Source organism: Myotis daubentonii, chromosome 16 (genome assembly GCF_963259705.1).
Source record: "Myotis daubentonii chromosome 16, mMyoDau2.1, whole genome shotgun sequence".
Classification (NCBI taxonomy): domain Eukaryota; kingdom Metazoa; phylum Chordata; class Mammalia; order Chiroptera; family Vespertilionidae; genus Myotis; species Myotis daubentonii.
This window is the reverse complement of record NC_081855.1, coordinates 39,999,230-40,011,168: the sequence shown is the minus strand read 5'-3', so window position 1 is coordinate 40,011,168 and position 11,939 is coordinate 39,999,230. Positions and strand designations below refer to the sequence as shown.

The 11,939-nt window shown below is 57.7% G+C and overlaps 1 protein-coding gene and 1 long non-coding RNA gene across 4 annotated transcripts in view; one reads left to right on the top strand and one right to left on the bottom strand.

Annotated features, from left to right (window-relative positions):
• Positions 1 to 208: 208 nt before the first annotated feature.
• LOC132218606 (uncharacterized) lies at positions 209 to 6,832 on the bottom strand. Of its 2 annotated transcripts, none has more exons than XR_009449224.1 (3): positions 6,708 to 6,832; positions 4,282 to 4,602; positions 209 to 619 (listed from the first exon to the last, which is right to left on the bottom strand). It is a non-coding gene; the product is annotated as an uncharacterized LOC132218606 (long non-coding RNA). The 2 variants fall into 2 exon arrangements; XR_009449223.1 differs by having other exon boundaries at positions 6,714 to 6,832.
• Positions 6,833 to 7,040: 208 nt separating this feature from the next.
• CACNG4 (calcium voltage-gated channel auxiliary subunit gamma 4) overlaps positions 7,041 to 11,939 on the top strand; it is a 54,196-nt gene continuing 49,297 nt past the window's right edge. Inside the window, exon 1 of one of the 2 annotated variants that reach the window (XM_059670051.1) lies at positions 7,041 to 7,565. In XM_059670051.1, the coding sequence (XP_059526034.1) occupies positions 7,346 to 7,565 (220 nt within the window). In that variant the 5' untranslated portion in view covers positions 7,041 to 7,345. The remainder of the gene's footprint in view (positions 7,566 to 11,939) is intronic. The other variant, XM_059670050.1, reaches the window with a different exon arrangement.

The following is an 11,939-nucleotide window of genomic DNA, read 5'->3' as shown; positions in this document are numbered from 1 at the left end:
AAACTGTAAGACAGTGGTTCTCAACCTTCCTAATGCCGGGACCCTTTAATACAGTTCCTCATGTTGTGGTGACCCCCAACCATAAAATTATTTTCGTTGCTACTTCATAACTGTAATTTTGCTACTGTTATGAATCGTAATGTAAATATCTGATATGCAGGATGTATTTTCATTGTTCGCGACCCACAGGTTGAGAACCGCTGCTGTAAGAGGACGTTTATTGAGTAAATTACAGAGGTAGGAAAAGTAATTCCTAGAAGAGAGGGGCTTAGGAAATGAGTTATGAAGGCAAAGAATGGGCCTTTGGAGCTTGGGAGGGAAGGGGAGAGAAAGGGGGAAGGAAAGGAGGGGAAGAGAAGGGAAGGGAAAGGAAGGGAAGGGAAGGGAAGGGAAGGGAAGGGAAGGGAAGGGCAAAGGCCTGCTCCCAGGAGGGAGAGCATTGGGTCGGAGATCTTAGGGGCGGTCCCAGGGGAAAATCTCCATAGAATATTCAGCAGTTTTCCAGGTGTGTCCTCTCAGGGTTGTGGTCTCCACTGATTGACTAACTGGTCAGCACCAGGCCAGGGGGTCATTATTCCATGCAGCTGTCCGGAGGTTTGTTGCTTACCTTGGCCTGGAACTGAAATACAACAGAGGCAGAGATATAATCTCTAGGGAGGAGAGGTCAGGGGTTCCAAACCACAGGACCAGCAATATGCCAGGGGAGGAGAAGTCCCCTTGGGGGGCAAGGTCCCGCCCTCCCATTGATTGTCCTTCCCACTTGGGGCTTTCCACCCTGGTGACCGGCACTGGCCCTGCTCTGCTCATGTCTGTCTAACTGCCTAGACAGCACCACTGAGGAAAAGCTGATATTTCTGGTTTGGCTAAGTTGATGGGTGGTGGTCTACGTTACAAAGGAAGCTTGGATCTGGTGAAGCTAGTGATTGTTGGTGGATACTGAATAATTTAAAGTGAATTGTTAGGGAGCATTAATGAGCAAGATAATAGAAGCTACCATTTATTTGGTGCGTATTTCAATCAAAAATTATAAACATGGGTCTGGAGCCTGACCGCTGAGGTTCAAAACCAGGTGGCCTACTCTACAACCCTTGGCAAGTCCTTACCTTCTCCAGGACTTCATGCCTCTTTGGCAAAATGAGACCCATGATAGTCCCTGGCTCAACGCATTTGGGCGAAATCAAGTGCGTTAATACATGGTAACGCATTTACAATGGACCCTGGCGTTTACAAAGTGCTGAGTACACATCAGCTATGGGCAGCGTTGTGCCCATGCCTTGCCTGGGCTTCTTCAACCTGGGGCACAACAGCCCCATGAGGCAACTGCTTGGCTCCCCATGGTACCAGGGCCCAGAGAGGTGCAGCCACTAGTCCAAAGTCACACAGCTGTAAATGGCAAAGCAGGACTGGAAACCTGTGGTCCACCTGAATCCAGTGACCTTCCTTTTCCTGTTCACAAGCAAAGAGCCAGCAGCTAGCTCTTCAGGAAAAAGTGAGCGAACTAACAGAGGAGGCAGACGCAAACATTCAATTAATACTCCTGGTTCAAAAAGACACCTGCGGTATACAGCCCGTCCTCCCGCCCAGGAGCAAGCACAGCTCCAAGCAGGCCAGGCATAGCCACAGCCTCCAGCTCCCAGCAGGCAGCGGAGAGCCACGGGAGGCAGATGAATAGGAACATGTATTTCAGACGTGGGAAGCAGCCAGACCTACCCTGAACCAAACCTTTCATTCAGCAGCCAGGCACTCTGCAGCAAAGTCCTGCATGAAACGCTGCCTTTTTCTCCCAGCTCCTGCACAAGGCGGCTATATTTTAGGTATTAAAAGCTCCGCTTTGGTAATAGGCACCCGTTAGTTGCAGAATGCGTTGTCATGGACCGTCTTCCCCACCCCCATCTTCAAACGTCCCCGCCGGTGTCTTCCTTGGAGTGTTTTTCTCAGCCCTCTGAGCGTCGGCTCAGTTTTAGAGGCTGGCTGTGGACAAAGGAACACCAGGCCTATTTGTCCTGTTGAGTGTTTTGAAAAGAATGTTCTCAGAATAACCAGTTACCTATCCAGCGTGCTGGGCCGGAAGCTTTGGCCAAGCCAGGTCATTAATATCAGTACGCTCATCACCAGGCCGGCTCCAGAGCAAATTCTAGTGGGGAGCGTGCAGCCCGGCACTGAGCGCAGCCCCTAATGCCGTGGTCGGCAAACTGCGGCTCGCGAGCCACAGGCGGCTCTTTGGCCCCTTGAGTGTGGCTCTTCCTAAGCCTTAGGAGTACTCTAATTAAGTTAAGAACAATGTACCTACCTATATAGTTTAAGTTTAAAAAATTTGGCTCTCAAAAGAAATTTCAGTCGTTGTACTGTTGATATTTGGCTCCGTTGACTAATGAGTTTGCCGACCATTGCCCTAATGGGATCCATTTTGGAGACACACAGATCTTCCATAAGCCACACAGACTCCACGCACAAGACAATGTGTGGTTCCGTTTGGAGGGCTGCGTTCTCCTCTGATCACAGTAAAACAGAAAAGGCCCAGAGAGGGTGGCTGCTGGAGGCCAGAGCTGTCTCCAAGAAGCCACCGGCCTGGGATCAGGGCTGGCCCTCTCTCCTCCTCCTCTCGGGCCAGCACCAGGACAGGCACTGAGGTGCCAGGAGGGAGAGGAAGATGATTCCTCAGGCTGGTGGCTTCCAGCACCTGCCATCAGCCCGGCTCTCCCTACCTTCCCAGGAAACGGGAGCCTGCGTCCCCCCACCTGGGTGGCAGGTGCAGCCTTTTGCTAACCTCTCCACCCCCGTGTGACTTTGACAGTCATTTGAACCTGATTTCATCTGGATAAGTACATGCAGGAGGACTGGGGGAGGAAGCAGATGTGGGAAGAGACTTGGAAGACCCTGAGCCTCTGCGCGCTCCAGGGAGTGAGGTGCAGCAGTGTAGCAGCTGACAGCGCCTGGGTTCAAACCCCAGCTCCTGCCCTTACTCTGTTCAGCTGCAGGTTTATCTTCTGCAGAATGGGAGGAAAGGCGTCCACCTTGTATAGCTGTTGCCATGATTCAGAGACCCGGCACTCATTAAATGCTGCCTCGTTTCCCTCTGCACTTCTAGGGCCGGGCCTGGCGTGGGGACCCCGGGAGAGCGTGCCACTGCTTTTTGGTGGCAGAGCTGAAAAAGAACGCGGCGTGTCCAGCTCCAATCACCTCGAATGGGAGTAAGTGATAAGCAAATGAGATGGAATAAACTTGGACACAGAAAGCTAAGCAGCATTTTCTGGTGTGCACGCTCCCTACTGAGATACTGGAGGGAGAAGACCATCATTCTTGCAGTGCGCGTAATCCGATGGGGGAGGCAGTCAGCACCGGTCCGAGGCATTCTTCTTGGACTCCGAGCAGCTCAGACGGGTCGCAGATAAGGCTCTACACTGAGCCGAGCCCTGGAACCATCTAAGACTCATCCCCAGCCCTTAGCTATCAAAACTCAAAATCACTCTTTATGTCTCTTCACACGCGATCTCTCCCAGGCTTCCCAAATCCCCCTCCTAAGCTTCTGAAATCGGCAGAACCATCTGCCTCGGGCATGGAAATGAGATATCACAGAAAGTGGCCACGCAGAGGCCATTGTTTCTGGAGGACAAAGGGGGGAACCGAGCTTTTCGTAAAGGCTTTCGGAGCCGCGGCAGAAAGCGACACGTTCCCTGGCTGGCGGGGGGGCCTCTCCCTGCCTTTCCCCTGTGACTGCAAATGCAGCCTGCTCGCCGCGTTGACATGCACGTTCCGCAGTGTGAGCAGCCTAATACTGTATTCCTCTCCCACCGCAGCTGCCTGGCCGCTTCACCCTGGAGTTGGGATGGTCGGAGGGTTTCTGAGCTCATTACAGCTCTGTCTTCACAGCCAAAGGAAAGGGAAGAATTGTGGTAATTACCCCAATGATCCCATGAGGGGGAAGAAACCACTTTGTGTTGGAAAGAAGACAGGCTTAGAGGACAGGTCCAAATATCCCCACCTCCTCGGCTGTCCAGAGAGGTAATAATATGTGTGATGCCAACTCCCCCCCCCCCCACAACAGTAAAACTTATACTGAGCAGCTCCCTGGGGCAGGATGCCAAGGGTGTCCAGCATCTCCAGAACAAGGCCAACCCAGAGCCGAGCCTCCCCCGGAGCAAGCAAAGGGCACATCCCTCGCTCAGATCTGGAAATGTCACATGGGAGAAGCTCCAGGGACCTCAGGCAGCAGCTAAATACTGCCATTTAGAGTTCTCTAATCCGGCTGAGCAGAAATTTCCAGATTTAAATTGTGCTCACCCAGGCATGATGAATGGTCGCAGACAGTCCTGAGTTTGCTCCAGCTCCCTTCACCCGCGGTCAGGTCCTTATTTAACTCCACAGTCTGCACCCTCACAATCTCAGGACTCAGCATGGGTGCCAGTGGGGTGTCCACAGACAGAAAGGCAAACCACCAAGCCCCCACGGGAGTCCCCACCCCCTGAATTAAGGGGTCATCATAACACTGCGGTCCACGCGACCAAGAGGCGGGTTCATGTTTGGCCTGGAAGTCATCAAGCTGGGGTCTTGCAGATGGAGGCATTGAATTGAGCAGGTTACTCGACTTCTCTGTGCCTTGGACTGTCCAGGTGTTGGAAGGGGGAGAATGGTGAGAATTAACAGAAAAGGTAACAGCCATCCCCTATAAGGTGTCTGGCGCATTGTCTCCAAGAGAAGGTAGAAAAAGGAGCATTTACTGCTTGATCCACAACGGCCACTAAGTGTATGCACTGTGCAAGGCTACTTATTTGACCCTCAAAACAACTCTGAAGCAGGGATTGGGGAAGTGTCTTGCTCCCAAGTGGTTCTGGCTTGTCCAAGACCACCCTGCTTGTTAGTCTTGCCAGCATGACATGGCGACGGTCTTGGCTGCTAGTCCATTGCTCTCTCAACTCTCACACATGCTCCTTTGAGAGTGGCTAACAGGGCTGATGCATGAAGATTTCTGGTGTCTCCCTGGGATTAATGTGAGGATCTGTTGCTTGGAGGAGGGCCCTACCACCCCATGTCATCTCCAAGTGACCCAGGAGCTGTCTCAGGATGTCGGGGTTTTCACACCAAGTTTCATGGGACCCTGGGATCCACTGAGGTGCTTTGGGGCTGCCAGGGGCGGTATGTGTGTGGGGTGGGGGTGGGGACAGGTACTCTGGGTTGCCCATTTGACCAGAGCAATGCCAGCTTTTACCTACAAGGCTAACCGTTGGGAGACCTGTTTAAGATTTAATACGAAGCAATGATTTGTTTCTTGAAGAAGGAGGGGGAGGAGAGGAAGAAGGGGAGGACAAGAGAAGGAAGAGGAGGAGAAAGAAAAAAAAAAAACTAAAGAGAAAAGGAAGCTTGAGGTGCACCCTCCAGGGAGCTTCTGAGAACAGACCCCAGAATCTACCCTGTGGATATCAGGGACAGAGGGGTAGCCTGCTCTGAGCCACAGCGAGCCCTCTCACGCCTGCTGCATGCCTGCAGGCACACACTGGGCGCCTGCTGTGTGCAGAACCCCAACCAGGTGGACCAGGCGGCGGTGGGTGGAGGTACTTAGAGGTGATGACTCCTGCCCTCTGAGACTTTGAGGAAGCAGAACAGACATCCCAAAGGCAGAAGGAGGCCAACAAATGCTAATTAATGCGGCCAGTCTGGTCCTTGTAATTTTCCCTGTTATTTATGTCCCCAAACCAGACTGTAATTTTCCAGGGGGCAAGAAACATGTCTCACTCATCAGTATAGTCTTTCTCATATATGTCAGATATGAGAAAGGCTCACAATCTTGTGGCTGAGAGACCAGCAATTCCAGCCGGGGGTCACTGATTTTCCTCCGGGTAGTGGGGCCTGGGAAGATCCCACAAAGGAGGCGAAATTTCAGCTGCATCTTGCAAGAAGAACAGCAGCGCTCCATATTCCTCTTCCACTTGCCTGGAGGTTCGGTGCCCAATCCCTCAGGAAAGCCATCAGGGATGCCAGCGTGAGCTTTGGGGGTGGGGGTGGGGGTCCGAAGGAAAGGCATGCTGGACTCCCAGGGGCTGGTCTCAGGGCCTCTGGAGGAGAGCTTGGAGCTGGCTTTCGAAGGAGGAGGAGCCTGAACTGGCTCCGAGGGGAAGAGAGCGTGTCCAGGTTGAGATCATGCCAGCAGCAAAGGCAATTAAGCGAAGCCAGCCGGGCTTGAGGCGAAGACTGGCAATAAAGGGGAGGCGGGGAGGGAGAGCCAGTTAAGCTCGAGTAGAGCGAAAGGCAAAAGGAAATAAAGGCGCTGAGAGTGAGCTGGGAAAGAAGAGGGAAACGGCTCAGGGGCTGGGACGTTTGAGGCCAGTACCACCCAGGTGTTCCTGGCTTCACAGTAACATGCCGTCAGAACTGTGGTCATGGGGGAGCACTCCGCCTCAATCACAGCCTCGCCAGCGCCCAATGAAGCAGGGAGTTCTTCCCAGGGGACCTCTGGCTGACCCCTCCCTTCTGCCTCAATCCCAAAGTCTGGGCGCTCCCTAGCCCCGCCAGGAGCCCCGGGAGACCGGAGCCACGTGGGTCCGGGAGCAGAGTGGCAGCGGCCTGGCTGGGCTGGCAATGCCTCCCAGCTGTGGCTGATGTCTGGGGTTTCTGGAAATCAGACCTGAACACTCCCACACGCGCTCCTCTACGCTCATCGCCAGGTGAAGGCACTGATCCGTGCGCGAGGAAGGAGGGACACACACACACACACTCACTCCGCACGTTAAAGGTCCCCAGGGCCGGCTAAGGACCGGCGGGCGTCCGGGGTTGGTGAGCGAGGTAGCTGGAAACGTGGTTTGCGTCCGTGATCCCAGGGAAGCGGCGCCGCGGCTTCCTGCGCGCAAATACTGTGAATGAACCCGGGGAGACGGAGCGAGGAGAGAGAGCGCACGCGAGGGCGGGGCGGGGCGGGAAGGAGAGAAAACCCGGGCCGGCGCAGGTGGGGGAAGAGCAGGCAGCGCGAACCCAGGTGGGGGCCGGGGGGCGGCGCCGACAGGAGCGGGGCGCGGGCCCGGAGCGTGGCGGCGGCGGGCGGAGGCGCGGAGGGCGCGGGGCGGAGGCGCGGGCCGAGCGGGGAGGGCGGGCCGAGAGGGAGGAGCCCCCGGACGCCGCAGCCAGCGGGTCCGGCGGTCCGTGCAGCCCTCACTCGCCGCCGCGCCTCGGAGTTTGAGCCCCGCGCTGCGGAGCACAGGCACGCCCGGGGCGCGGGGTCGGAGCGCGGAGCGCGGCGCCGCCCCCCGGCCCTCGGCCCCCCAGCCCGGGCGCCCCCGGCGCGGCGCGCAAAGGGAAGAGGGCGGGCGGGCGCGGCGGGCCGGGCCGGCGGGCGGCGGACTATGAGGCGCCCACCATGGTGCGATGCGACCGCGGGCTGCAGTTGCTGCTGACCACGGCCGGAGCCTTCGCCGCCTTCTCGCTGATGGCCATCGCCATCGGCACCGACTACTGGCTCTACTCCAGCGCGCACATCTGCAACGGCAGCAACCTGACCATGGACGACGGGCCCCCGCCCCGCCGCGCCCGCGGGGACCTCACCCACTCGGGGCTGTGGCGGGTGTGCTGCATCGAAGGTACGGCCGGCTCCGGCAACCCCCATCCCCAACACACACACACACACACACACACACACACCACCCCCTGTCCGGGGTGCCGGCCGGGAAGGGGGTGGGCGCGGCACTGGCTGGCTCCGCGCGAGACACAAAGGAGCCGGAGCTAGCGGGCGGGTCCCCTCGCGGCCAGCTGGGTACCAGCTCGGGGTCCCTCCCGGCTGGGGACCCCCCAACACACCGATCCCACAAACTCTCCACTAGCACACGCACACCCCCTCGCACACAGACAATGAAACACACCGAAACTCACGCGCGCGCGCAGCCGGACACCAAAACGATCCCAAGGGACCGCGCCGACGTCCCCGGGGGAGGGGGAGGCCAGCTGGGGGGCCGGGAGGAGGCTGGGATGGGGGGAGCGGACACGAGAGGAGGGGAGGGCGGAGGGGGAGGGGTTGCTTGGCAACCAGTGTCTCTGCGATTGCTATGGGAACTGGTCATCCTGGGGCGGGGCCGGCCGGGGGTGGGGAGCGCCAGGACCGCTCAGATCCAGCTCCAGGTCCGGGTCGAGGGGTGAGGGCTCCCAGCGGGTCTGGGGGAGCCCTGGTTGCCCGAACCTGACGCCGCCGAAACCTGCTCCATCCCCTATTCTTTCATGGGGCTACTCGTCCGCTCCTACCTGCTCGGTGGGATGGGCAGGGGAGCGACACCAGTCTCCCCTGACTGAGGCAGCGAGCCCTCCGTGGTGGTCCCTGGGCAAGGAGGCTGCGACAGACCTCGATAGAGAACTGGGGCGCGCAGGGGCGACCCGTGGACCGGGACGGCCTGGGAGGGGCGTGGCCGCCCATCAGAGGGCAGGAGAGGCGATGAGCCTCGACCTCCGAGGCACGAGAGAGGCCCAGTGGTGGTGTAAGGTGGGAATGCCTCTAGGGGCCGGAATTGGGTGCCCCGGGACTGTGGGGGCCGCTCCCCCCGGGGGCGTCGGGGGTGGGGGGCGGAGAGGGGAGGCCCGGACGCCTCCAATGGCGAAGTGCGCCGGACCTCAGCGCCTCGCGGTGCCGCCCGCCCAGCTGCGGAGCTTGTGCTACAGGTGGTTGTGGAGGGGCCCTCGGCCCCAGGCAGGTGTGGACGGGTCTGCCTCTGGGGCTTGGCTTTCCCACTGGAGACGAGAGGGGGGTAGTGGCAGAGCGTTCCTTCCAACCATCTTTCGATAGAGTTTCGTCGTCGTTTTTCTGTCACCTTTCCCGCGTGTTAACTCCGCCCCTTTGTTTTTTTTGGGGGGGGGGAGTCTCCCCCACACCTAGCCTCCCCTGCAAACAGTGCGGCGGGGTTGGATCTCGGTGGAAGTTGGGAAGGAGCTCTTAAAAAGATGGCCCTTTTCTGGCCGCGTTTGGAGTCATCTATAAAGAGGCTCTGTGGAGCTGGGTAGCTCGGTGAGGCCCAACTTGTCCCCTTTCTCTCCTCCTAGAATCTAGGACCTCCTAGACCAAGCCTGTTCTTACCTGGAATCCTGCCCGCCTACGCCCCCCACATCCACTCCCAAACTAGGCTGCTTTCCCCTTTGCAGTTTGCAGCTTAATGCCAGGGGTGACTGTGCAATCAATAGTTTGGGAAACACAGCTGCACAAAGGAAGGGGGGGGCACGATCACACCCTCCTCCTGCCTTTTGAAAAACGTCATTTTGGGTGTGCAGTTGCTCAGATCACGAACACCTACTCCTCTCATGTACCCACGTCACTCCCTGCCATGGCACCTGAGTTAGACACAGAGCAGGGGCTGCAGAGCCCGCCTCACAGGCTGCACGGGGCGCTGTCCACGTGGCACCGTAAGTCATGCTACTGTCACCACCCAGACAGAGCTTCCAGTTTCCCTGTGGAAATTGGAGCTGCTCCACGCCAGCAAGCCGGGTCTCTGCACAGCAGCTCCAATGCCTCCTTTATTAATTCCTCGTCCTAATTAGGATGGATGTGTTCATCAAGAAAGCCCCAAGCCCCGGGCAGCGGGCAGAGGGAGGGTGGGGCACTGCCGTCGGGGGCCTTCACCAGGGCCTCCGCCATCCCCATGAGGCCTAGGGTTCCAAGGCCAAGCCAGGCCACCTCCCAGGGCCAGAGCTTCCTTGGACCAACCCAGGTCTGGGAAAGCTGGTTCAGAATTTCTTGTCTTGACTAGAACCCTCATGACCGTTCCCCAACCTGTGTGGAAACCGCCAGCTTATCTCATCACAGCACATGGCAGAGCCCAACAGGGGTGAATCTGACATCTACAATGCTACCACCTGCCAGCGAGTGTCTGGGCAGAGCTGCAGACAGCACATTAACCCCAGGCCACTCCCTGGGGGCATGGGGGGGCGGGCTCAGGCACCTCGGTGTTGGTTTTTGTGTGTCAACTGCATTATCTCCACCTGTTCTCTAACAAAGTGCCCCAAAGCATGACATGGGGAAAAAGAGAGAGAGAGATCCAACCTCTGGGCGGAAACGGGAGAAATACTGCAGCGGGCAGCTAACAAAGCACCGGTTGTGATGGCGGGACTCTGAAGGGTTCGCTGGCAGCTCACAAACAGCGGATTCAGTTTCCCGGTGGTTCCCCATCAATGATGGTGCCAGCCCAGGAGAGCCCAGCTCTCAGTGTATGTGAAGCAGCCATGCAGTTTGGCAGGGCTGCCTGCAGAAGGGCCCCTGGGTGCCGCCCTGAGCCCCCTCCCCCCGCAGGGCTTGCATCCCACAGCCTCTTTCTGACACCTTCCCCCGCCACCCCAAAACCCGGTCTTCCCCTCTGCCCTTCTATTGGACAAGTGTCAGAATGCTCCTGTGCCCAGAGCGCTGTGCAGGTTCCCGCACGGCATGATCACAGAGGCCCTGAGAGGGCGCTGTCTTCACCCCATCTGCAGGCAGGAAGCAGGCTCAGAGAGGGCAAGGCACTTGCCCAGAGGCCCCCAGGAAGGAGGCTGCAGGGCCAGGTTTGACTCACTATAGGGCTCTTCCCACCATGTCTTCCTGCCCCTTCCCGACAACTTCTGGGATGCCGTTAAAATGCAGCCCATGGAACAGAGTACCTGACTATCCAGGAAGGAAGGCATTTAGAAGTGAGAAAGTACAAGTGATACACAGATATTGCATAATGCTCGCACTCTCTCACTCTCTCTTTCTCTCTCACTCTCTCTCTCCCTCCCCCCCTTCCTCCCTCTCTCCCTCCTCCCACCATGTTCTGGACTAGCTTGTCCCAACCATAATCGGCCACCTGCGCCTTCCCTCCCCACAACCCCTATTTATTCTTTCTTTGTATCTTTGGTGACACTCAGCCCAAGTCTGAGGACATTGGAAAAGAGTAATAAATCTTTGCAGACTTTTCAATCACCGGATTCGCCAGCCAACGTTTGTCCAATCTCTCCTGCATTTGGAATTAGGCAAGCTGTAGATAGAATGCCAACTAGCATTTCGGAGCCATTGCTGTGTGTGGGGACAGGAGACTTGTGAAAACAAGGAGAGGACCAGGAGACTCGGGGCCCAGACGACAGCCGCTCATGTCAAAGCCCGCGTGCCCACTGTTAGCTCCGGAGCGGCCACGAGGGGCCCTGTCCCTGTGCGGCCATCAGGAGAGCTCTGGCCCCTGAATAAACAGTCCTGGCAAAGTACAGCCTCGGCAGCGCCCTGCCTCTCGCTCTGTCTGAGCCTTAAAATGGCAGCCTCGGTGCCAGGGGTGAGCCCTGTGCCTGCTGTGCCAGCTCCGGTCTGGGCACTAGCCTGGGAAGGTGTGGAAAGATTCTGGACCCTGAGAGTGACAGGGTCCTTTGCCCCAATCACGCTCACCTTCCTACCTGGGCAGCATCTCTCACACCAGCGTCCCCACACTTGATTCACACCATGGCACACAGAGAAAAAGAGAAGATTAATCCTGGGGCCGGGGAGGGAGAGGGCAGACATCCATGACTACCCAGGGCTCCAGCCCCTCTTCCCAGTCCTTCCAGGTGCTCAGAGGTGGAGGAGAGCTCACTGCTCCAGCACCGCCAGCACCCCAGCACGGGCACCGGGAAGCCTCTCACAGCAGGCCAGCTGGGAAGCTCTGCCTTAAGCCATGCTCCCCGCATCACACCATTCAGAGAGGTTTAGATCCAAATGACATCCTTTCTCCACCTGCCCCAGGCCAGGCACTGGGCTGGGAACCATTCCTGTGTGTGTGTGCTTTCATTTTCTCTTGCAATAACACACGACAGCCTGTCAATCAGGCCCCACGGCTTGACAGCAGCCGGCACAGGCCCCCTTCCCGCCAGCCCAGCCAGTCACCCCCGTCCGGCCCTCCTCTGCCCTCTGGTGTTAATACTAACAGCCTTCAGGCACTGAAGAACTCCTGCAGGACTTACATTAGTTGGTGTAATTGTCAACACCACCTCGAGGTAGATGT